Source organism: Pezoporus occidentalis, unplaced genomic scaffold (genome assembly GCF_034315485.1).
Source record: "Pezoporus occidentalis ecotype Australia unplaced genomic scaffold, CSIRO_AGI_Poc_V1 ctg173, whole genome shotgun sequence".
In the NCBI taxonomy this organism is placed as follows: domain Eukaryota; kingdom Metazoa; phylum Chordata; class Aves; order Psittaciformes; family Psittacidae; genus Pezoporus; species Pezoporus occidentalis.
The window spans coordinates 828,857-854,642 of record NW_026913565.1 but is presented as its reverse complement, the minus strand read 5'-3'; the positions used below and the strand labels follow the sequence as shown (position 1 = coordinate 854,642).

Sequence of the window (25,786 nt, the reverse complement as noted above, 5' to 3'; positions counted from 1 at the left end):
TAAGTCTATCTCACAGTTTTTTTTTTAAAACCAGGCAAAGTCCTCTAATAACAGGAAAAAATCCTTTTTCTGGTAAGAAGCTTATCTTCATGACACAAAAAATGTGCAAATGTCTCACAAGTAAGAGTAACTTATTATAGTTTTGAAGGTATTAATAAAGTGGTCAATCTAGACTTCTAAAATCAATGTAATAGGTTTTGAGGAGAGGCACAGTATTATTTACAAGGCTCTTTATCAATAACTCTCAATAACTCTAGGAACATGTTACCAAATGGAACTTAATTTGAAATTCCAAAACTATACTTTAAGTTCTAATGGTGGTGTTTCTCCTCACAGTCTACTTTAGTTTAAGTAATTGGGCAGACAACACATATAAGCAGCAGGAAAGAGCATATGAATGCTAGCTTTCAGCAAAGCTACTTAGCAGGTCTTTTTTGTGGGTGGGCAGAATGCATAAATGATAGCTGCTGCTGCCAGATAGTATTTTGGTAATAAGTTTCGTGCTAGGTTTAAGAGAGGCAAGAACTTAAAGCTCTTCTTTCCACACAGTTAATTTATGTTTGTAGGCTCCTCACTTTCTATTGCTTTTAGATTTCTTGGTCTCTTTTTATTCTTGATGTTCCTGTCAATCTTTTCTGATGTGACAGTCTCTCATGAGTGCACACAAAAAATAACAGACCAAGACATGATACGCAACTTGTTGCAGAAGTCAATCTATTCCATAAGGTTAGGTTTTTGTGTGAAAGTCTTTCTGGATCGGTCTCTGCATATTTCGCCACGTATTTCTGAGAATTACCTAGATTTATTCAGTTAACTTCTTATTGGCCATTTGAATGTGGTATTTTTTAACCTGAAAAACGTTGGTAAAAGCCCATTCAAAGCAAAATTCTATCTGAGCTTCGTTTTACTGGCTGTCCAGAGGTTTCAATAAACCTCTCATTCAGGTTTATTTTTATTTAAGTTTCAAAAGAAGTGTAGGCTTCCAAGCCATATTGAGAGTTCTGACAGTTTTCCTGCATATTTTTGCACTGTAAATCTTTAAGGTTAATTTAATTTCTTGTGATTTGCCCTTTATTTCATTCTGTGTGTGGGAAGAGTCAGTCAAAGGCAAGGTCTCCAAAATGTCTTTTCAAAATTCTGGACACATTCCATGCCAAGATTTCTTGGTTAGAGAATGTTAGGGTGTTAATATTCCGGAATATCTGTACACACACATGTAAGCTTATCTAAATCCCTCTAGATACAGGCAATGAAGTGGATGTTTCATTGTGTTCTTCCTCACGAGGATCCTGTCAGTTTCATCCTACTGATGGTATGGGTGATGAGTTCATTCCCCCCATGTTTGTTTACAGGCTTTGAAGACATTCTTCTGTCCTTTCCCTTCCATTTGGGACAGGGCAGAGAGCCTTATTCAGAGTCTTACATTTCAGTCCAACTACCTATTATTTTTGCTTTACTTTTACCTGGAAGAGACTTTCTGATTACACCATTTGCTTCTTCAAAACCATAGGTTACTCCTGCTCCCTCTGTCTAAAGCTTGGTCATACACTGTCTGTCAATCCGTAGTCTTGAGCCTGTTGAGGTAGCAGTGGACACTGGAACTGCCACTGAGAGGTCCACAAGCTCTTTGAGACTTAGGTAGCACAGAGTTCATAGCCTGGATATGCCTACAGGATCACTGTCATTTTTAAGTGAAGAAGAGAGGGTGGAGATAAGAATAGAAGTGTGCTTACTCAAGGAATGAATCCAGTTCAAGGCAAGAGCTTTCCGAATGATTCTTGATGCTATATCTGGGACACTGATCATTATATGTACACAGAGTTGTTTTACTTGTAATGGTTCCTCACACTGACTGTACACAGAATCTTACCTTATGACCAGGGTTTTACTGTGAAGTAAATTGAGGGAGAGGATTCACCTTCATTCTGTATTGCTGTGTTTCCCAGACAGCTGGGAGGAACCACGTTTCTATGGATACTATAGTAGTGCAGACTGTATAGATAGTAACTGTGTAGGGTAAGAAATCTGATATTCTGCAGCTATGTTATACCTTAAAGAAATATTATGTCTAAATTCTGTGTGGGTTTTAGTACATAATTTACCTAGATATGTGGACGCTTAAGTAAAACCCTAAAACTGTAGAATTTCTAAAACTATACATAAGAATTCATTTGTTAATTCTGTTCACTTTTAAAATGACAGTAATAAAACACTAAAATGAAAGACTTGCCATTATTCAGTCTTAGACTATGTAATGGAATTGCTACTTCTGAAACAGTGGTAAGAAGTCAACTACATGGCAAGAATGTCTTTTCAACTTGCTCTCCGGTTGCACCTATGTGTTAATTTATAATATTTGTGTGGTATTTAATATTGTTACTGTTTATGCTCAACACTGTATAGTAACTTCAAACATTGCATGTCTTTAGAACGTTTGCATGCTACCGGCTCAGTTTAAACCACTACAGCATGTTAGACTGTGCCTTGATTCTTATGGCAAGTTCTAACATGTCAGTAGGATGTTGTGACATGGCTTGTGTACAAGGTTGGTCATTATTGAAATATGCAGTATCTTTTTAGGCTCTTCTGTACTGCATTTTGAGTGTTTGGGAGTTGAATTGAGAAAGTACCATCACTGAAACTTATATTGCAATATGGTAATGCTTCTAGGCTTTCTCCTTATTGTTATTCTCATTTACATCACAGACTAGGAATAAGCAGATTTTGAGGCTACTTAAACATTGGTCTCCTTAGAATAAGTTTTAAGTACCTTCTATCATTAGTTTGTGTTTTTCCCCACCTGTTAGTCTAGTATGTGTTAAAACATGATGCATGTTCTGATTTGTCATCCATTGGTGATTCAAATTCTACAGCAAAACTTCAGAGAAAGGGAGCAATTGAAGACTTCTGGTTTTTGAAGGAGACCTTGTGTGTCTGTGGCTACAGTAGTCGGCTATGTTTAATAAATTGGTATAAGGAGAAAACATGGGTATTTATTTTGTTTTGAAGGTAGAGGTAAGGCCTGTGTGAATAAGTTAGATATCTTTTCTTTGAATCCCAGTGTCGTCTTCATAAATACAACAAGGCTTATTTCTAGTGTCCCCCTTCAAAATTCACATCCCATTTCTAGTTCAAGTACATAAAATCATTACTGATGTGCTGACACTTTATCTAGTCCTCATCTAGAACAGGCTTTATACGTTTTTCCTCTCAATTTTTGTATGTTTATTTCGTTAACCTCAAATTGAAAGTTCCCCTTTCAAAGGAGATGGTCATTAAAAAAGTCTTCAATAAGTAATCCATTATTTATTATTATCTTTTGGTTCTAATAGATACAAAGAAATCCTTAAAAGTGTGTTTGCCAACCGTGAAGAAATCAGAAAAGAATACCTCAAGTTGGAAATGCAACTAAAGGAAAATGCACTGAAGACACATTACCAGAAACAATGTCATGAACAAATTCAGCTGATGTGCTCTGAAGAAAGAATAGAAAAGGTGAGTTTTCTGTAACGTATTACAAGGTATCATCTTAGTTTTGCTGTACTAATGTATGTTTTTTTGCTCAAGTAATTATATAATCACTTAATGCTTAGAGATCAAAATGAGACCATTTGTCACTTCTTTATGACAAACTGTGTTAGTGTCCTAATTTTTAGAATGTATTGCAAAATACATGTCCTCTGAAAAGGAGTCTCTTTTGCCTTGTTAGGATACTGCCTCATTCCACTTGCTGGTGCTGGTTTTGTGCCTTTTTCCTTGTCAAATTTCAGAGAAGCATCAGAATTTTGATGCTTGAACATAGAGGGTTTTCCTTTTGTGAGATATTTTATCCTTTAGTGAGTTAGGACATATTGCTTTAGGAAAACAAAGCAGGTTAAATTCCTTCTTCATATTCATGCTTGAGTAGAAATCATTAGGTTACTGTATCCAGAAGTGTGCCTGTCTGTATGCGCACAAGTAGTTTTTCAGTCTTTCCAACTTAAGATAATTGTGTCCTGGAACAGAAATTGATCAAATCAAAGGTATTATTCTTCAAAGGTATAACAAAAGACACTGCTGTCTGTTATAAGGGTTTCCAGGAAAAGGGGGGGGGGGGGTGGAATGAGGAAGGGAGGAATGAAAATGTTTTAAAGTAATGTCTGTGAAGAGACTGTGCTACTAACTTTTAATTAAACTGAAAAGAAATGCAGAAAGTTTGTTATTCCCAGTTAAGTATAACAGTATGGAAAAGGATTTTTATATATATATATAAAAATAAAAGTATTTGTGAACATCATTTGAAAGTTTTCACTTTAAATGCTGATTTTTAGGCCACTTGCAAGAGGGACCAAAAGCTTGCAATGCTTAGAACTCACCGTGTGCACATACAGCAGAAAAGAGGGGAGGAGGCTGAACGTTTTGAGGAAAATACCAGTTGGCTGCATCGTGTTGAGAATGAAATGCGTCTACTGGGTCAAGATGGGTGCATTCCAAAGGTAAAATGCCTTTCATTTCAAGTACAGATTCCATGCATTATAGGCAACATCTGACTATAGTTAAGAATAGATTTTAATTACTGCCCCCCCATCTCTGTCTCACTTCTGTTCATGGCTTCTGCCATTCTTTCAGTGTGATTTCCAATTCCAGTGTTAGTTGTTTCTGTTCTTTTGTCCTAAAATGTTTCCTTATTTGTGCAAGTGTTCCTTGGTCATGAAAGTAGATGGTGATGTGCAAAAATGCATGCTAAAGGGGAGTAAGTATGCTTATTGCTGGGCAGTTCAGATAGCTGCCAGTATTGATGCTGCTCCTGGGCATTCACTTCTTGTCTTGCCTTTACAGTAGCTCCTGATGCTTGTCAAACCATGTAACAACCTAATTCTTAGCCTGGCCAAAAAAGCATTTGAGGGTGCTAGGAGAAGAGTGGGAAGGGGAAAAGAAGTGGAAAGTTAAGTTCTCTGCCAAGTTTTAGCAAGTAGAGTCAGCTCTGTGTGGCCTCAGGCAAGCACCAGAGCTGGGAGAAGAGATGACAGTCTGTACAGGAACAAGAAGACAAGACAGCTGGGGTGTTGCTCCTCTGTGCCTTTCGGTTTCAGCCAGCAAGTGGAGTGGCTTAAATGATACTGCAATGAGCACTGATCTGACTCATATATTGGAATATATTTCAATACCTGTATTCTTATTGGGATGACTAAAATGTGTTGATACCTTAAAATAAATTATCTTTAGGATATTTCAAACAGGATACTGGTATCTCAGGAAACTGGCATCTCAGAAAGATGGCTAAGTACAATAAGGTTTTGTCCCAGATAATGTCACTGAAAAACTCTGATATGGAGCAAGAGCACAGGAAAAGACAAGTGTATTTTTGGGCATGCATAGATGTGTGCCTCTTGGATTCTTAATGCTAATTACAGCACATTCACTGTTGGTCGAATGACTCTAGAAAGCATTATTTATGCATGTAAATTAAAATTGAAAAAATCATACTACTTCACCATAAAACTTGAACAATATAGATTTATTTCCATCTTTACTTTTCAAGGTAGGATCAATTAATATTACTTTCAGTTTAAATTTTAGTTTCTCACTGTCAGTCTGATGTGCAGTACTTTGGTTTTGGGTTATTTTGGGCTTTTTTCCTCCTTTTGCCTAAGGAACTCTGTGAAGATCTGCGGCATTGCCATTTAAACCTAGAAGTTAAGGACCTGAAAGCTCAGATTAAGCATATGTTATCTCTGGCGTCCCTTCAAGATCAGCATTATAAGCAGACAGAAAAGTAAGTATGGTTTGCATATCAGGTCTGATAAGATTTATATGCTGGTATTGGTAACTTCAGAAGACATACCTATAGAACTTAGTTTTACTTGAAACTGAAGCAAAATGTTTATCAAGCTTCAATGTTACAGTTGTGTTTCAGGTAGGATGGAAAATAATAATAACTTATTAAATCTTGGCTTGTATCCACAGTTGTTTAACAGAAACTGCAGGTATACTCTAGTGCTTCTTATTTTTATTTAATTTTCTTCTTTGCATAGATTTTCCAAATTGTTCACTAGGTCCAGGTGTCTTTCTTCTGTGTTGAACAGCAATACTGATTTTTTTTTTTTAAGTGTTTGTGTTCTCCTTTAATTTCTTGCATTGTAGATGTTAATAAATTTACCTGTATAAAAAATAGTAACTATTAAACTCTAATATAGCTAGTCAGAACGGGGGGTGGAAGCTGAATTTGCAGGTAAGCACCAGTTCTTTATTAGCAGTCTCTTGAAAATGTTACTTTTCCTCCCTTGGAGAAGAGGGTGTTACCATAAACATGATAAAAAGTAATACATAAGCAAGCTTTTTTAAGCTGCATAGCTAATAATTACAAAGTTGCCTCTTTGGCTGGGGCTTTTTTTTATGTATATACGTGTATATATATACTCCTTCCCATATTGCATAAACCTACTGTTTAGTCTTGCAACTGAATCCACAGCTAATGAATTCCTGTGTTCAGAAGGAATTCCTAAGCTTTTGTCACTTCAATTTGACTTGCAGGTATGTGTGGATCTTAATGTATTCCATTCTTTAATTAAAGATTGTAGTATCTTAATTTGAGCTAGGCTTCTAATAAGGTTCTATGCACATATAATTAAGATCTCATTGGTTTAATCCACATTATTTGTTTTATACTCTTTTTCAATTATCTGATACTTAATTTTAGAAAGTCATAATTCATTTGAGAGATGCTGACTTTCTGTTGTGTATAAAGGACTGCAGATCTTAGGCACACTTCATAAATGTTTAGAGTGTAATACAAGACTTTTTCAAAGTGAAAAATCGCTCTACTTAGTAATGAATATTTCCTATTAGTGTCATGGTATTCCCTTAAAAATTAAATACATAGCAGAACCTGCAGGGAGGGAGGGGGGTAAGTGTGTGGAGAAGGGCAAAACCCTGTTGCGTTTGTAATAGTAGCAGTGCTAGTAAAGAATGGATCAGTTACGATGTAGTTATATTTGTCTTGCCTCTTGTTATTTTACAGAGTGCTAAATACTTTGCTTCCAGTTCTTCGCAAGCAGTACCTGACTTTGAAAGAAGCTGGCTTGACAGATAATGTATCTGAGACTGAATTTGGAGAGGTTGAGCAGCTGATACAAAGACAAAAATCAGTAGTTTGGGCTGACCAGGCTGAAGAAAAGGAACAAAATCAAAACCATGAACTAGCATTGTCTGCTATCTTTACATTCCCGCAGCTTGTGAACAGACCAAACACTCCATGCCGTAAGTATATCATTTATTTATTCTCTCTTAGAAATAGATTATGTCTCCTGCAAAAGCTATGTCACCCACAAACACAGTGAATGCACACTTCTAGAAATACCAAAGCCAAAGGTAAAACTGAGCCTTGGACCCATTTTGTATAAATTATGTACCATTCTCAATTACATATAGAAAAGTTTACTTCTTCAATGGCTAGACACTCTGGCAACAGATAACTCCCTCTTTATTTTGTTGTAACTTATCCCATGTATCAATATTCCTAGATTCTGTGTTTTTAATTTTATTTGAATCTTTCATGTGACATTGATGAAAAAAGAATCTTAGTAACAAGAAGTATAATAATTCTGTTATTGATTGGAAATCTTAAGCAGCTAATACAGTTTGCACAGTATAGTAATAGCCTTGAGGGAGTTGAGATTTCCTATTAATTACAGGATGAATTGGAATCAATTTGGAACAATATTTTATAGGCTTATATTTCCAAAAATCAAAGGATTCACCATTTCTACCATGGAATTGACTGCTTTTACTGTATTACGATGGCCCCATTTTTTCACCATAACTCTATGTAGATGGCTTTTCTTCAGCTGTAAAGTGAGTTGCTCCTGAGTGTAGCCTGGGTAAAAAGGGATGAAGAATCCTTGCAGAAGGTGCTGTTACAAGAGATGACAAGCAAAAATCTCTGCCTGATAGTGCAGCTGCTGGGGGCCAGTGCTTGTATCTTGTGGTCATAGCCAATGCTCAGTATACAGTGGCTTTGGAAGACATCTGTAGGTAACAGGGGAACATAAACAGTAGCAGCTCTGCTCAGAAAAAAATATTCAGAGTATTTGTAGAGTACAATTTTTATCTTAATGTATCCTTACCTACCACTACTGGTGTTGACATGGTCATTTCCATACATCTTGGGTGGTGAGGTGGGAAAAAGTACTCATTTACCAGTATTTTAGAAAAATTTCTGGGCACGAAATAAATAAAATAACTCCTGAATTGTTTGAAATCACATTTAAAATATTTTGAACTATTGGCTGACACTATGGTGTGGAAATATACAGAATGCACATAACAAACTATTCAGGGGAAAAAAAATTGAAAATAAAACAAAAAAAACCCCACCAAACAAATGAGAAAAAAAAAAAAACCTGCAGAAACTGGGAAAAAAACCTCGGCATGAGAACATGTGAAATAGTATAAGACCAACATCCTGATCAGAAATAGGAAGGTTGTAGTAATTTCTTTTTTCATTTAAAGATGAAGAAAATTATTCAAGAATCCAATTCCTTCTCCCTGAAGTCATCTTTGAAATATGCTTGGCAAATGTTAGCAGGAGCTGACCTAAGAACTTGGTGAACCAGTACAAAAGATTTATACATATTTCCTTACGTGTTGTGAGGCTTTGATATTTTATTCTTTATAATTTGTCCAAGATGTTGGGAAGCAAGTAGTGTTTGAAGAAAGAAAAAGTAAAGTGAAATTAATTAATGTTCTACACAGTGGTCATTATTGCTTATATAGAAATCCATATTTTACCTATAACATAATTGTGTGGACTTCAACTTGACAGCAGGAAAGAGAAATGCACTTCATTTCTTGTGATTTGATTCTTACTTCTTGTGCTATCAGTTAAAAGCAGTAATATTTTTAAAATCTCATTTAATAGAAATATATGTAGCTTTGTATTAGTGGCTCAGAAGTTTCTTTCTGAAATTATCTGGAGGAAAGGATAGAAAAGTTAACTGGTGGCGATGCAACGTTTCATATGAAACCTGAATCTAGAGCATCTTTGAGGAGGAGTATTGAATCTGCTGGTATCAAATGTGATGTATTGCTTTTGAACCTATGTTAACACATACTGGAAAGAATTAGTATTTTTTTTTAATACAAATCCCTCTATAAAAACAAGATGCTGCTCATTCAGAACACAGTAAGACCTATGATAAAATATAAATTCCTCCTCATTGTAAGCTTATGAAGTTAATAATTATGTATGTTTTGTTGAACTCAAAAGTATCTAAGTATGTATGCAATATCCATGCATTATCTATATTTAGAAATTCCAAATTAATGAAAGAACAACTCACTGTGTTTAAAATGGTAGTGATGCAGAGAAACATCTGTACTTAAAGAAATCGATTTCTGCATGTCATAAAACATGAGACACTAATCATTGCAGATTGTAATTTCTTTCATGACAAGTAACCTTTTGCCAGCAGTCTTTTTAGAGAGACTCGTGACATGGTTCAGTTGCAAATTAATTGTTATTGTGTGTATATAATTCTATGATCTTACAAAAATGAAAATATGTTAAGCCACTTTTCTGATTATAAACACTGTTCCCAAAAGGCCAAAGCAGCTAGATCATTTCTGTAGAACAGGAAAAACTGTGAAAGCAGGACCTTGACTTCTCATGGGTTTCTTTGGAATTAACTACATTCTACTAGCTGATCCTGAAGAGGGAAGTCAAACTAGTAATTGATGTGGGGGAAAAAGAACTTTAAAAGTGTGAAGAGAAGGATAGCAAAAGTGAAAGGGTAGGGATTTTTATCCCAGGTTTTCTTAAAAGTCTCTCACAGAAAGTAGCTTTCAAATATCTATTCCCAATGGGCTTTACTTTATTGTATGAATTGGTTTTGGTATTACCTTGTTTTAAGATGTCTATGAGGAGTTTCAAAATGCTAAAGAATTTCACCTGAGTTCCAGGAATGAATAAATCTTTTTTTCTGATTAAGGTTTCTCCCTTGGAAAGTCTTTTTTGTGTTAAATGATATCAAGTCATAGTGGGAGAGGAAAAGATCAGAAGGGAGGTTAAGATTAGGTATTAAGAAAAAAAAAAAACAAACTTGGCTATGAGGGTGGTGAGGCCCTGGCACAGGTTGCCCAGAGAAGCAGTGGCTGCCCCATCCCTGGCAGTGTTCCAGGACAAGTTGGATGGGGCTTGGAGCAATCTGGTCTAGTGGAAGGTGTCTCTGCCTGTGACCGGGGGTTAGAAGAGTATGAGCTCTGAGGTTCCTTCCAACCCAAACCATTTTATGATACTCCAGGTGTGTATTCAACATGTGTTTCTGTGGTCAAGTTAACAAGTTTGTCAGTTCTTGTGCTTAGAAACTGATCTTTAGCAAAAGTTGATTAAAGCTCATCAGCTTTGCCAGAGCATATGTAGGACTTAACTACAGTAATTAACATCTTTCTATCTTGTTCTTTTCTTTAACCTTTGAAACTTTTAAACACCTTCTGTAAAGTATCTTGCTCTGAGAATCATATATGTGCTACTACCTGACTGTTATTCAGCAATTTTGTCCAACCAACTAATGTTGCTTAGTCATCTGTATCTGCATGCTGTAGCACTACCATGGGTCATAGAAATAACTCTCAGAAAATTCACTATTTGTCTTAAGCAAATGCTCCTTGCTCTCTTGGTTTGTTTGCACTGTGCCATGCAAGTAACTTCCTCTAACAAATTGGCTTGCAGTGTATGCTAACTCACTCTACGTGTACTGATTGAAGGAGTGTTTAGTTAAGAGCTTAAATTTCTGATTGCACTTAGTTGAAGTGAGCTTTCTTCTGCCAGTTCAGGAATTTTTAAAATGAAGCTCAAAATACCCTCAAATACCTGTCCTGTGAGGAAAAGCTGAGAGAGCTGGGATTTTTCAGCCTGGAGAAGAGAAGGCTCTAGGGTGACCTTATTGTGGCCTTTAAGTCCTTAAAAAGGGCCTATAAGAAAGATGGGGAGAGACTTTTTGGCAGGGCCTGCTGTGATAGGAAAAAGAGTGATGGTTTTAAACTAAAAGAGGGAGATGCAAGCGGGAAAAGAAATCTTTACAACGAGGGTGGTAAAACACTGACACAGGTTGCCCAGAGAGGTGGTGAATGCATCATCCCTGGAGATGTTCAAGTCCAGGCTGGATGTGGTTCTGGGCAATCTGATCTGGTTGAAGATGTCCCTGCTCATTGCAGGGGGGTTGGACTAGATGTCTTTAGAAGGTTCCTTCCAACCCAAACTATTCTAGCATTCCATTAAATTTAAAATGCAGCATTTGAATTGTCTTATAATTTCAAGTAAAAATAATGTTACAATATTTGCACAACATTAGTTTATCCCACTGTGTTCATATTATACTTAATACTGATTTTTCTTGGTAATTTGATTTTGATTTCTTAAAACAAGACTGAAAACACATTTTTAGAACTTCTACTCTCTCTGTCTTCTGCTATGAAGCCTTAAGGTGGGGTTTCTGTGACATGTCTTAACCATCTTTCTACTCTGTCTTGATATGGCTGATTTTTATTTTTTTTTAAACAGCTTTCATCAATGTATACTCCTATTTTTAAATGTCCACCCATACTATTCATTCTGACCTTAATCATAAGTTCAAGTTGTAGTTTTGTATAGGACATGCTGATTTTTCCACTACCCTTTTTGTTTTCAAATACACAAAAATTTGATTGTTTGTGTTTGCTTCATGAAACTATAAATGTGATCTCTCCATATCAAGGTATTGCACAAGCAATGAAAACAATGTTAAATTCATTTTAAAATATATTTGGGCCCCCATTCTTGAGTGCTGGTTAATGGAGGCCATACAGTATTCATAGACTATGGACTGATGGGTGGAGAGCTCTGACTGGTATTTGCAAGTATTTCTGTGAATAGGAAAGTTGTTGGCATTGTTTCAGGCATCCCATTTCCGGAAGCCTTACTGTACATTACCATTGAGAGAATGGAATTGATTTACAGGAAAAAAAAAAAAGAAAAAAAAAAAGGCAGGCATCCATTACCTCCCCTTGTCACAAACATCCAAAAGGAAAGTCTATTTATTGTTTTGCATGGCAGGAAAAATTGGGGTATAGTTGTATGCAGTAGAAAATTGATTAAAAGTAGGAAAAGCGTGTGTCTTGTATATAGGAAAGATTTGTCTTATGTTGACCAGCTTTTTCTCGTTATCTTATAACTTTTTTTTTTTGTCACGCTGTGTAAAATAGTACACCTGAACACAAGGACTCACAAGGATGCAGCCAGGATTTTAGCTTTTTACAGTTCCCAGCTGTTGTTTTCAAAGCAGTTTGTGACCAAACAAACCATTGGTGGTCACAAAGATGCATTTGGGTTACATGAATACTCAAGAATTGAAATGCATTCACTAGATCTCACTTGTAATTTGGAATTCCGTGAGTCAGTTGTTAAAAGGATGAAAATGAATGATTAGTATTGTAATTGGATCAATCATTGGTAGCCCAGAAATATTTATTGAAATGAATACATTAATATTTTATTTCACTTTAGCAGAACTACCTGGTAGACTTGATTTAGCACAATTTCCAGAAATAATCCTCATGCATGTATTAACATGAGTTTCAGAAGAGAAGTTTAGGCCATTATTTTGTCTCAAATGTCAATTAAAAATAATCCAGTTCATCAGAGTTGTTTGTCATGAACTCTACTCACTTTTGCTATGACTCATGTTTCACAAATACTGTCTTCTGCTTTTCATTTTAACTCACAGGGCTGTAAATATCTACTATCACTGTGTTTCTCTCCTGATAAATCAGTTCTTAGTAGTCTTTTGGGACAGATAATGCAACAAGCTTTATGACCAAAACCACCTTGTACTGTTTGGAGGGTGGTTAGTCAGTGGAGTGTGACTTTGGTTTTTAATTTGTGAGACTCAAGAAAAATAATATTTAGAAACTCCAACAACTACGTTTCGTAATCCTCAGCCTGAAGCAAAAGATCAGCAAATACATGATCTATTCTTTGAAATACATTTGGAATAATACTTATTTTTAAAAAGACGTGTTGCAGCTGAAAGCACTAGCTAAGGAAATACACCTTCTAAACTTTTCTTTCAAGCTCCTCCATCAGGATGTAGGTTAACTGCAGATGTTTTGGTAAAGTACAAAGGGATTCATTTTTGTATATAAAATAAAAAGTAAACTTACCATCACTGAGGCATGGTGGTCATTCTGATGCAAATGATTGAACTGGCCACAAAACATGAAGCAAATACAAACTGTAAACACTATAATTTCTCTACCTTTTTATGGAACAGGTTTGGCGATTTTTTTTCAGTGTTGGAAAGTGTTTGTCTTTCAGTAGACGAGTAATGACGATTAATGGCGAGCATTAAACATCCATTCTAGAACTATTCACAGTTGTTCCAGAAAATAGGCTGTCTTCAGTGCGCTGTCTTCACTTCTTGCCAGTAACACTCCTAAGACAGTGATAACAGATTGGATCTAGATTCGGCTGACTTGCAGTTTCCAGTTCCAATACAAGGGAAAATCCCATTGAACCAATCACATGTAATACTTGCCAGTAGACACCTTTAAGTTTCTGGAATCCTGTATTTTTGTAACCTATTTATGGGATTTGACATAGCGTGCTGAATTGAGTTCAGTGTATTTGTTCTGTGAGAGGTAGGTATTGCTCTTTGAGCTAAACTTATTAGATACCCCATGCATATCACATCCTATTAATGCAAGAAATCTTTATTAATCTTATCTATGGTACTTTATTACTGGTTTATATATTTATTCAGTTCATAATTAAGAATCTATTGTTGTCTTAATTTACTGTGTTTAGGCAGTAAGATAAAGCATGTGTTAAAACATATATACATACATCCCCCCTGCAAGCATTCAACAATATCACATTAAAATGGAGTATCCTGGGAGAAAACATTGCCTGAGATTGTCATGTGAATAGTTTGGTTTTAGTAGACACGACCTGCTATGAAATGAATGTCTCTTCATTTGTTAATGTGTTGCTTTAATAATGGAAATTTATATTTGCCACTTAGAACACTGAAGTCCTTTGATTTGGAGCTTTTTCTTTTTCCCTGCTTGACTAGGATTTAGGGGAACTGGCTGTCCTTAGCTTTCATTGTCCCACTGAGATATGAGCCGCGTTGTGACAGATGACCACATGACTGCCTGAAATATTCAGTGCTTGTTCAGACAAAGTTATGCTAAAATTGTTGAATTTTAAATATTCTCATATACTTTTCAATATTTTTCTGTATTTTAAAATATTTTTATATTACATATTTTTAAATAGTAAAAATAATATTTAGGAAAGATAAGGGTATGGTGTTTTAGTCTAAGGCAAATTGCTTCAGTGACAGGTTGTGGTACTAAATTCTGTTTAAATAAGGTTTTTTAATATATATTAATCTTAAAGTATGCTTCTCCATATTGGTGCTTTTAATAATATTGTGTAGCCTTTTAAATATTTGAAAATAAGTTTTTGCAAGAAAATTCATGTTTGGGGTGTTTTTTTTAGGAGAAACACTTATGACCACATGAAGTTACCTGAAATCTACAGGAGTCATGGGATTTTTTTAGCGATTGTCATAACCATTTTATTTCAACTTCTCAATGGCAGCTATTAAAAGCACCTGCAAAAAATGAGCAACTATCTTCAGTATGTTGCTTCCTTACTAAGACAGAAATAAAATCACTTTCTTTTAGGGGTTTAAATGCTTTTTTTTGGTGTACTTGTTTACTTTTTAGATCATGACTGTTTGGAGCTGTATGCTGTATAACAGCAACATGGAATAACTGAGGTGGAATTGGGGTGTTGGGGTTGCTAACATGGTTTATGCTGTGTTTGGTGAAACCAAGTTAATGATGTTGCTAGTGGTGGTTTTGGTTTCTTTGCTGTTTACTGTGTTAGAGCAACTTGATGCTTTCACAAAAAGTTATGAGAAGGGACACTTCTTGAATATTTTACATTATTTCCAATACTTAACTGGCAAGAAAAGCTAGTTTTGTTTTAGCTTTGTTTTAAAATGAGTTTGATTCCATAAATAAATAGATTTTAAAAATGGATCAGGGTTTTAACTAGTGGCTTATATTTCCCCTATATAGAATTGCTGCATCTGTCTTTTTATTAATGCGCTTGTATTACAGTATGAAATACTGTTCATTATGATGAAATTCAACAAATTATTAATGTTGGCAATAATTTTGTGTTCTCTACCTATTTAGTTCATGGTTTCAATGCTGCATTTACAGTTAATTTAAAAATGTTTCCAGTATTTAGTCCTGGAGAAGCTTCTAAAACTTGGCACTCACCAAAATGTTTCTCCATCAGACTTCCTTTCTAGTAACTTTAGGGCATTAGCAAAACCTCAGTGTCTTACAGTAAACCAACTTTCTGCAACTGGAACCTCCCTGTCCTAGTGTAACAACAGACAAATAGAACTCTAACCATTATTTTTCCCTGAAACACACACTTTCAGGTTTGTATAAGCAGGAGAAAACGTAATAAATGAATATTTTAAAATTTGTCATGAGATGTTTAGCAGCTAGTTAGTTACTTCAAATGCTAGACTGGAATCCTTAGATAAAGCTTATTCTTGTATTTAAGGGTGTCCAAAAACCTTTAAAACCAAGTTTTGTCCTTAATTTTGTTTGTAATAACTAGAAAATGTGTGGGTTGTTTGTTGTTTTGTTTTTCTTGGGGGGGGGGGGGGGGGTCTTGGGGGATTTTTTGTTTAAGCAGGTTTGTGGGGGTTTTTTGGGTTTTTTTTTTTGCTTTGGTTTTTTGTTTTTTTTTTAAAGAAATAAATGTTAGTCTTCTACATAGAACAATAATAATCATAGAACCAAAATTAAAGAGCAGACACATTAAGTCACAGCTTTGGTGGTAGTGTTACAGAGTTCATATTGAAAAGGGTTCATAAATAACTTTCTTGCTTGTCAGTGACAAAATTCTACCAAGTCTTGGAGAAAAATGCCTTCATCAGAGTAGGCCTATATTTATATTATTTCTAAGGGAGGTAAAAATTACTTGGGGAACGCACAGGACCTGTTCTACTACCCTTGCCATTTCATTGATCAGGGAGAATATTCTGAATTAGCTTAATGTTTAGATTACAATCAAGCTACTGGATCTCAGCAGCCTACTGCACTTCACCTGGTGACTGGTGACCATGAATAAGACTAAGATTAGGTATGGGAATATAATGTATTTTGCTTTGATTTATCAAAAAAAAAAAAAATCTTATTTGTAGTGAACTGTGCATGGGCACATACACAAACTCACAATTTCATGTCAAGTAGTCCTCTCAGGCCTGAGTTTACTGTGCTTATGTTTCTTCAAATCTGAAAAGAGCATAATAGAACTGTAATTGTTCATGTCCAAGCATCTTTTTCCATAAGCACTTTAAGCTAAAATTAACCTGCTTTTACTGTTTTTTTCATTGTTGGATATTTGTTGAACCATGGTAGTTTAAACATTGTGCTTTCTGAAACTGAGCTGTTGAGTGGGGTATAAATGTTTTTGTTTTTTCAATGGTTTCATGATTTGAATTAAGGTCTGTCAACAAAGAATAGGTTTGTGGCCTATTTATTAGCATCTAATTTACTTGCCAGCTGTGCACATTTTGATACTATCCATTCCATCCTTCCAGAACAGGTCATGGTCTTTAAATCCTTTCTTGTCTCCTCACAGCTCTAATTTGTATCTTGTAATTGGGCATCATCTTGTGTAGCTGGGCATGAGGAATCTGTCATATGGTATGTCTAGTTCCGAAGTGTGAACAAAAAAAAAACATGGTGCTGAGACCATCCTTCATCCTTTGACAGCTTTCTTTCAAGGAGGCTCTTATTTGTGCCTTTTCCCCAAGACATGTGATTTCTTGAGGGTACTTGAGGAATTGGCATTCTTAAAGCTTTCTGCCTATGGCAAATGTGGAATACAACTGGGCAATGAGACCAAAATTAAATGGGGCTGAGAAGAGGCAAACAGACAGAAGATTTGTAATAATTTAAGCTTTGCTTTTTGTAAAAAATCAAACTCAGGGTGAAATAATGTAATACATACGTGTTTCTAATCAATTTTTCTTCTAAGAATTTTTATGGAGCAGCTAAAATGGCTAAAGTGTTAACACATGAGAGCGAAGTAAAGAAACATTCAGACTGAAGAGCTCAAACTAACTTTCTTAGTCTTAGGCAAAAGTAGAATGGAATTTTAGAAGAAATAAATATTTATCAACACAGTTAATTCTTGAGTAACTTACAGCAATTTAAAAAGCAGGAGCTTTTTTTACAGTGTAGTTGCTCTCAGGAATGCAGTAGTCAATGCAGAAAGAGCATGTATGATGCTGTGGCTAGCAGCTCAAGTGGGACCAATTCATACTTTTTTAGGATAGTAGCTTTAATTTTTGAAATTTGCACTAGAAGTGAAATCTAGAAGCACTTGGGGTTTTGACAGCCCTCTCCCACTCTTGGTTTGTTGATTAAAAAAATGAACTGTTACATCTTATTTAACTACTGAAGTCACCATTATCCTAGCCATTTGAGCAGTGGTCTGTTTAAATGATTCTCCTTTACTGAAAACTTTAAGAGATCAAAGGTCTTTTCTCTCTTTGGAGATTGCTCTCATAACTGCCTGCTTGCACATAACATTATTATGCTACTTCAAGAAAAATTGTATCGATCAGGGTGATTAGGAATGGTCAATTACTGCTGTATTGCCTGCTTTGTTAATTTTAAGGGTGGGAGTTTTAGTAAAGTGCTTTTATTTCCGGAGTTGATATATTAGATGTCAGGATCCAAGTAACTTCATTCTCCTTTTCTAAAACACTGCTTTAGCATTTGCAATGTCCAAGAATTTTGTCTCCAAGTGATTCTATATCCTTCCTTTTACAACGGTGTCATTCTAATGCATGGTACTTGCTAGGGAAAAAAAGGCTGTGACCATGAGGCAGCTGTAGATGGCTGTGATAGTACCATCTTAATATTTTAAGATGGTTGTCATGATAATGTAATTTTTTTTGTTTATTTTTTTTTCATTGTTCTTACTTTTCCATTCCCTGTTGTCATGTGTCATATCTTACTTGTGATTACTTGTAATATCTCTGGGATTAACTATATCAGCCTATGCATATTTATAATACTTTGAGTTCCACAGAACAAATGCTACCATCTGGACTATGCTGCAATAAAAATTTCAGCTAAATGATCAAATTAATATGTAAATAAAATAAACAGGTTTTGCCATAATTTCTGTGAATACATGTATTTCGGCTGGGAAGAGGAGAAAACGGGCAGGATTTTTGGTAGCAAATGCAGGTAAATGTGCTAACCACTTTGCCTGTGTTGCACAGGTACAACATTTGGTACACCGTCACAAGAAATGAGTAAAAATACACAGCAAACAGCAGAATTTGCAGTACCACCGCAGAAAAGAGCCAGGCGGAAGCTAATGGACTCTCCGGTCACAGCTCAAAGTCCTGCTGCATCCAAGCAATCCAGTCTGTGTCATCTGGAGGATTCCCTTACCAAGGAGGTCCACCCTATTGTGTATACCCCAGAATTTTGCAGGAAGCCAGTAGAGAGCTTGTCTACAGAGACTGTGGTAAAGAAAGCTTTATACCTTTCTGGCCTTCAGGAAGCCAAGGTGCATGATATAGATATGCCAGTGAAAAAGGAGAGTGTTTTGGACACTACATGTAACATAATTCCAGAGTGCACCGTAGCTGACATGAACTCAACAGTAATTCTCTATGACGGGACAGGTGAAACAACAGAAATGTCTACTGAGTCACCTGTGAAGGAGTCACAGCCATGCATCAATAGCATTCTGCACAGGTAATTTCCATTTATAAGAGCAAGGAATATTACCCAAACAATTTAATTCTGTTTGCCTTTACAACTGTATTTTTCCATTTAAGTCAATTTTATTTGTAAACCAAATATTTTGAAAATCAAGCCCTCAATTTTAACTGGCATCAGAATAAATTCTGCTATTTATTTGAAGCAAGTGGTATGTCGGTGACAACAGATGAAGCTAAAGGCTTATTCTCTCTTACAAGATAGATACCAAAAAGAAAATACAGTGTTTGTGATATGGTTTGTGACACCTCAGGCAAGTTTCTTTCTCCAAGATTTAATTTTCCTGTCTGTAAAAGGGATGCTTTAGCCTCTTTGACATTGAGAAATACCGTTGTTAAAGTTGCCATATATCTGTGAGGTTCTGTAAATCTGCCTCAAGTAATATTGAAATGAATTTCCCATATTGTTTTTCAACTTAACATATGCTTACTTACGATTGAGAACAATTTCACTTGACTTCTACCCAAACAGGTTTTACAAAAATATAATTCTTTGATTTCAGACTTGAACTCTCTTCCTTAAAAAACAAAAATCCTACGTCAGTACTTGAGAAGCCCTCCTATATGGCAATGACTTCTGCCGCTGAGAGAAAAAGAAAAATATTAAGGTAAAATTAAACTCAATCTTCTATACAAATGAATTTGCATTGCTTTATGTTCTCACACAAGCTTTGGTATTATATTTCAAATCTGAAAACCTCTTGCACCGGTCATATGGACCTACTAAGGAGACGTTCTGGCTCAAATACTTTGAATGATTCAATTTATGGATTTTACCTGGTAAATTTTGAGGAATTGGCTTTTTTCTTTTTATCTTTATCCAAAAGCCAAAATTGAGACAACCTTTTTTTAAGTCATATTATTAGTTGCTTGTTGCTAGACAGTGAGTGGAGCTGCCACCTCATGGGTATTCTAAAGAATGTTTCAAGACCCTTGAAACATGTTCTATAGATAGATCACAGGGCATGGAAGAAACTTCTTTGGTTTATTAGCATCTTTGAGATAGCAGATCTTCCTAGTAGATTATTAGATTTGCCTGATCTAATTTCATGTTCCTGTTCTAGTTGTTACTAATTCTTGTTGTAAGCTATTTTCTAGGATTGCTCCTATGATGAGAAAACAGGCAAATCTCACATTTTAATTTCTTCAAATAAATGATTATTAATTTAGCAAAATAAATCACCTGATCCCTGAAACTGAGCTAGTTTTCTAGATTCTCTTTAGGCACAGGTGTGGGAACTATTGGAGCCTGATTTACCTGAAGGTAAATGTTCTATGACAGACTTAAGAAGTACTTCTTTCTAATAACTGTGTATTGATTTCCAAATTTATGTATGCTTAGATCTTCCTTAGAGATAAAAATACTAGCTCTTTCTGCTCTTTTTATCTCATTCCTACTGTATCTCAAACACGTATTTCGCTGTTTCCAAGTTAGAATAACACTACAGGAAAATCCCCCAACTTTTATTCTTTTTGTGGAGATTATTTCCTCTGCCTCCGAGTACAAACTGTCTGTAAAGCAAAGTTCTTTGGTTTTCACTAGCAGCTTATGATGAAGAGAACGAATGAAAGCTTGTTCATGAAGGAGGAAAGGAATATGCTTTTCAGATATTGCCTTTCCTTTCTCTTCTTTTTTCCCTCTTTTTTTCTCATGCTTTCCATGTTCATTCCAGTCATTCATCTCATACTAACATAAGAATAAAATATAAATCTGGCATATTCTCTAAATCAGAAATATAATTTGAAACAGTCTGTTGCTAGGACAAGGGATAAGAAGCAAGTCAGTCATCATACAGAGGCTGCTTTTGCTAAACAGCATTACGTTCTTATTGGCATGTAGTTCTCTTCCAAGAAGCATGCATGAATAGTACTTAGGCCTGGGACAAAGCAAGTCTTTGTATTTACTGCTTGCTATATATTTTCATTTGGGCAGAAAATCATTATAAAGAAAAACAGTGTAAGTTAGAGCACTATAAAGTCAGAATAATACAATATCATTAGGGGAATAGGAAAAGCATAGAAACTTGGTACGTAAGTATAACTAGCTTGCTTATGAGGCTGTCTTACAGAGTGGAACTGGGGAGGTTAGTGAGGCAAGTGTGAAATGGTGAGATTAGATAGGTTCATAATTTTCACTGTAAATCTGAAGTTCATCACATAAAAGGCTATAAAATATAGATGTTTTGTCTTAATGAATTTGAAGCTTTAGCAACTTTCTTCTAGTTTAGCTAAAAAGTATTGCCTGCTATGAAGCCACCCCCTCCAGCTGTGTTGGAGAACATAGAAAAGCTATTGTAGCAATGAAAAGTGTTATTTGTTCAATAAACGCAGCTTGACCATTTCAAGTATTTCTTACATATGTTAAGATTATTTCTTAGTATAATTTGCATGCAGTGACCATCAAGCTGGCTTCTGGGGTTTCCAAAAAGCTGTAGCATATTGGTCTTCATTTTAAGTAGTAACAGTAGTTCTTACGTTCACAGCTGAAATGGTCTTGTAGGCTTTTAAAAAGGAAAAAGGGGGATAATATAGGCATCATAAATTATTAGTTTATTCTTTGCATTCTGTTACATTGCTTAATATATTTCTACATTGCAAAGCATAAACTACTGGAACTGTAGCTTAATCCTTTTGCTGAAAGCAAACTCTTTCCTGTCTTCTCTTTCCAATTCCACATCAAACGCTAGGCTAGGCAGCCTGCGAGATACTGTTTCTGCAAAACGCATTCGACAGGAGGTCTTGTTAAGCCCCACAGCTTTGCGAGTACCCAAAATGGCAGGTAAGTGGAGCTATTTTTGGCTAACGCAATGGCAGAGGAAAAATTATTTTAAAGCAATATTTAGGAATTATTTTGCTTCTAACAGATTGCTGATAATGCTATCAGGTGACATTCTGTCAAAGTCTGCTACAATTCCATGGCTTCTCACTGAGGTATATCTTTACTATAACAAAACCAGTTGCAAATAATTTTTTTCAATTGATGTGTACGGAGGTATTCTGTTCACAGCTACCCAAAAACCTGTGTCTTTCTTAGTGCATGGCACACTACATTGCTTGGCACCTGCAGTACATTTTAATGCACTAAATCCTTACAATTTTCCTTTTCTCTCTCCCCACTTGTCTCCTTTTCTATCTTCAGAAATACACCTAATGATCTTCATTAGTGCGGTTTAGAGGAGATCAAAGATAGTTTAAAGTTTTGATCTGCTGCTGTTATGAAACAGTCTGATTGTGCAGCTTTGCGCAACGGCATAGGCAATACGCACTTTTACAGCACATAAGTGTTTTTCTGTAAGAACTGATGTGAAGGAGCAAGTACCTATGAATGCATTGTTCTCCATTCATGGGAAATGTTGAGTCTCTATTAAAATAAACTTCCTAAACAGTGTAAACCTGAGGCAAAGTATTATCTGACCGATAATTATTTACTTGGCAAAGTGCATGCATAGTTACATCAATTTCTACTACTCAAGACTGGGTTATGAAGTTGCCAAATTCAACTGCTACTCTGGTATTATTGAGAAACTCTGTAATGAAGGACCACATTGTGAAATAGAGAATAATTTTTTTGATTCTTCAAAGTTTAACTGAACGTAAAATACATCTTGCTTTCAATAGCATGCATTTCAGCAGAAGAATGAAATATGATCAAATCCCTTAAAGGAAGAGCTGCTTTTTGATTAAATAGCCAAAAATTTTCTAATGATTGTTCATTTTTCAATACTGTTCTATAATAATATGGATTAATAAAACTTACACCTATTTCTACATTTTATATAGACCACTGTGCCCTTTTAATAACATCTCATGCCAATTGAGGATTAATTATTGGACTTTCTAGGCAGTTAGCAAACTGGATTGCTCAGCTGAGTTATTACGTTTTTGCATGTCAAAATTAGGCTCTCGAGGACAAGAAATAGCTGTAAAAATTCTCAACACGCTCTGGAAGCAAGATATTCAGGTAGGCCAGATTCTGCTTATGTTTATTGAATGAGTGTCTCCGATTTGTAATAAATGCTCTTTCTTCACTAGGAATGAAAACAAGGAGCTGGAAGCAAGAACAAGATGTGCCAAGAAACCTACTTAGAAGCTTTTCTGAAGGAAACGTAGCGTTTGGTGTCAAATCAAGGACATCAAAAAATCTTTTACTTCGTGTTTGTAAGAAAAAAAAATAGGGTTGACTTCTGAGTTCATCCATATTTCAAGCAGACTGGATGGACAGCACATGAGGACAGGCAGACTTTTGTTTTACTTCTGTGAATTCTTTTGTATTAAAGATGTCTCAGTGTTGCACTATTTCAGTAAGAACCACTTCTTGGAAATAAAAGGATTTTGTTAAATTCTAAATTAAAGTAAGTTATTTTTTTTGTCTCCTTTTAGTTCGCAAATGTCTTTGGCATATTAACAAATAAATAAGCAATTTCATTTCAGTATACCTTTTGACATAATATTTGTGAGCGTTTCTCTGTGTTTGACTAGCAGTTTAATACTTCAGATGATGCAAGTCTTTAAGGGGATCAGTCATACTGTAATTTTTAGATGCTGCCTTAAATTGCTACCTACAGTCAGTCTTAATTTTCAATGGGAATTTTGTGATACAAAAGTTAAATTTGTTTTGACCTGCTAAGTCACTTTGACTGTAACTTCTTAATGTTAAAATTGTTTTTTCAATTGGAAGCAAGTCAAACAGATGCTAATACTAAAACACATTCCTGCTTAGCATTAGGATGCCAGTTTATTCTTAGATATCTTCTGGTAGATACAACCAGTGTGGTACCAAGAGACACAAATACTTACAAAAAGTTTTTTTAATTATTATATGTAGATGCTTTTAGCCTTTTTTTTTTGTCTGTTGGTTGTAAATGTTCCTGGTTTGTTGTTAATGTTTTTAATTCAGTTGTAAATAGGGTAATTGTCAATTATTTTAAATAAATGTTTAATTTTAATAAGCAATATAATGTCAATTGAACTTCTAGGAAAAAATACTTTTTTGCCTCTTCTATCATGAAAAATGCCTACATTAATCTTGACAGGTATTGCTAGAAGTATACATAGTTTATATTTTATCTTGTGATCGGTGATTAATATTCAGAGACAAGGTAGTTTATATATAGCTGTATTGAAGCCTTGACAGCCTGCCAATCCTGAGGAGTGTGGTTCTAATGTGTTTGGTCTGTGCAAATAGAAGTGTAGATGTGAATTGCCCCAGACTAAGGAGAACTAGTGGAAGAAGTCCAGTTGCTAGTACAGAGGTTTTAATTGCCTGCCTGAAGCAATGAGCTTTCAACCCCAGTCAGTTAAGCAGCACCAAGTATGCGGCAGAAAAATATTCTGGCTTGCAGCAGTAATAATGGGTTTCAAAGAGTTTCACAGGTGATGGTGTTTGTTTGTCACAAGCTCTCATGTGACAGAAAACTGGCCTCTGTGATCTAACAGCTTTTATAAAATTAATTCTTAAAATTGTTTCGGTATTCCAAATGTTTGTAGTTTGGTTTTTTTTGCTGTCTGTAGTCTGTGATTTTAGACAAACTAATATAAACCTTCTTCCCAGTTATATCTCCCCCTAGCTATCGAATGTTGACGTGTTGATTCTTGACACATTGGACTGCATTTTTCAGAAGGCTTCTGAAGGAAATAAAATTTCAGGACCACTTGTTGGGACAAGCAGACAGTGTTGCAGAGGTTGACTTCATCAGGGAAGTTCAAAGAGCAAGGAATGATTCCTTGAGAAGTAGGCGTTACTAGTGAAAAATGAGATCAGGAAAAATTTAATCCTCCTATTAGCATTCTAAATAGAATATAGGTAATATAGTTGTGGTAAGTGTGAGGGCATGCTGATAGCATAATGAGGACTGAGAAATTATTGGCTGTGGAAAAGGCTTTCATGAATAAAGTTCTAAACCTCAGAAAAGCCTAAAAGCTGTAATATGGGACATGACCACATTTCAGTAGAAAGGGTGGGGGAGTCATTTAATATTTCTCTGTCATGATGAAAACCAAGAATTAGTACTTATTAATTTTAACTTAGGATTTTGGCAGCTGGTACAGCTAAAATTGTAGAGGCCACACATTTTTACACATTTTTTTATTTATGTGATGTCTTCCGAATTCTGTGTTTAATATAAAGTGTGCACAGGGAGCTGTTTTTGTTCATACTACTACATGTCTGCAAGAGGCATGTTGAGCTTTGCTTATGAACATATTTGTAATGTGCATTGCTTTTGTGGCATGTAAGACTTACACATTAATGTTCCTAGCAGTTTTGACAGGTTTTCAGACAAGCTTGTGCATGCAACATTTTGGTACTCGGTCAAAACAGAACTGATAAGATCTCATCCTTTCTTAATGTGTTTGGCATAGCCCTGAGTAGAACTGCTTCAATTGACTTGCAACAATTTCAGGGACTAAAAGAAAAAAAAAAAATCAAAAAAAAAAGATGTGCTGAGAAAATTAGCACACTGAGCTGAGAGGTGACTCCTGTTCCTAACTGCTAACCAGATGCTGATCACAAGTTTGTTAGCTAGGTATGTATATAACATTTATAACTCACATAAATGCTTCCAGAAATTATAACAAATTGAAGCAGGATTTCCATACTTTAGATTGCTATTGATTAATATACTGCTCTATTGTACATTTATGTACATTGTGACATACTATGAACACATCTAGACTTCATAAGCAGAAGAGTACATACATACTGCTTCAGAGTACATTTCACAGATGGTGCTGGTAGAGATCTTGTTAGTGTCTAGTAAGTTTTTTGTCACATTGCCAGTTTCTTCTTAGAAAACAATATTTGGGAAGCAGAGGAGGTAGGATATAACTGCATTTGCCAATTTGCATTGCCTGTTACTTGTTGGCCTGCATGTACAAGCTAATTTAAGTGATAGCATTTATCAGAAGTATATATTTAATTGATTTCACTT

At 35.4% G+C, this 25,786-nt stretch overlaps 1 protein-coding gene across 2 annotated transcripts in view; it reads left to right on the top strand.

The window, feature by feature from the left end:
• Positions 1–23,290, top strand: part of KIF18A (kinesin family member 18A) — a 36,024-nt gene extending 12,734 nt beyond the window's left edge. The window contains exons 10-17 of one of the 2 annotated variants that reach the window (XM_062614228.1): positions 3,333–3,495; positions 4,311–4,475; positions 5,634–5,755; positions 7,001–7,239; positions 18,351–18,834; positions 19,361–19,465; positions 21,527–21,636; positions 22,890–23,290. In XM_062614228.1, coding sequence (XP_062470212.1) covers positions 3,333–3,495; positions 4,311–4,475; positions 5,634–5,755; positions 7,001–7,239; positions 18,351–18,834; positions 19,361–19,465; positions 21,527–21,636; positions 22,890–23,032 — 1,531 coding nt within the window. In that variant the 3' untranslated portion in view covers positions 23,033–23,290. Of the gene's footprint in view, positions 1–3,332; positions 3,496–4,310; positions 4,476–5,633; positions 5,756–7,000; positions 7,240–18,350; positions 18,835–19,360; positions 19,490–21,526; positions 21,637–22,889 lie in introns of those variants that run through there. The other variant, XM_062614227.1, reaches the window with a different exon arrangement.
• Positions 23,291–25,786: the final 2,496 nt, after the last annotated feature.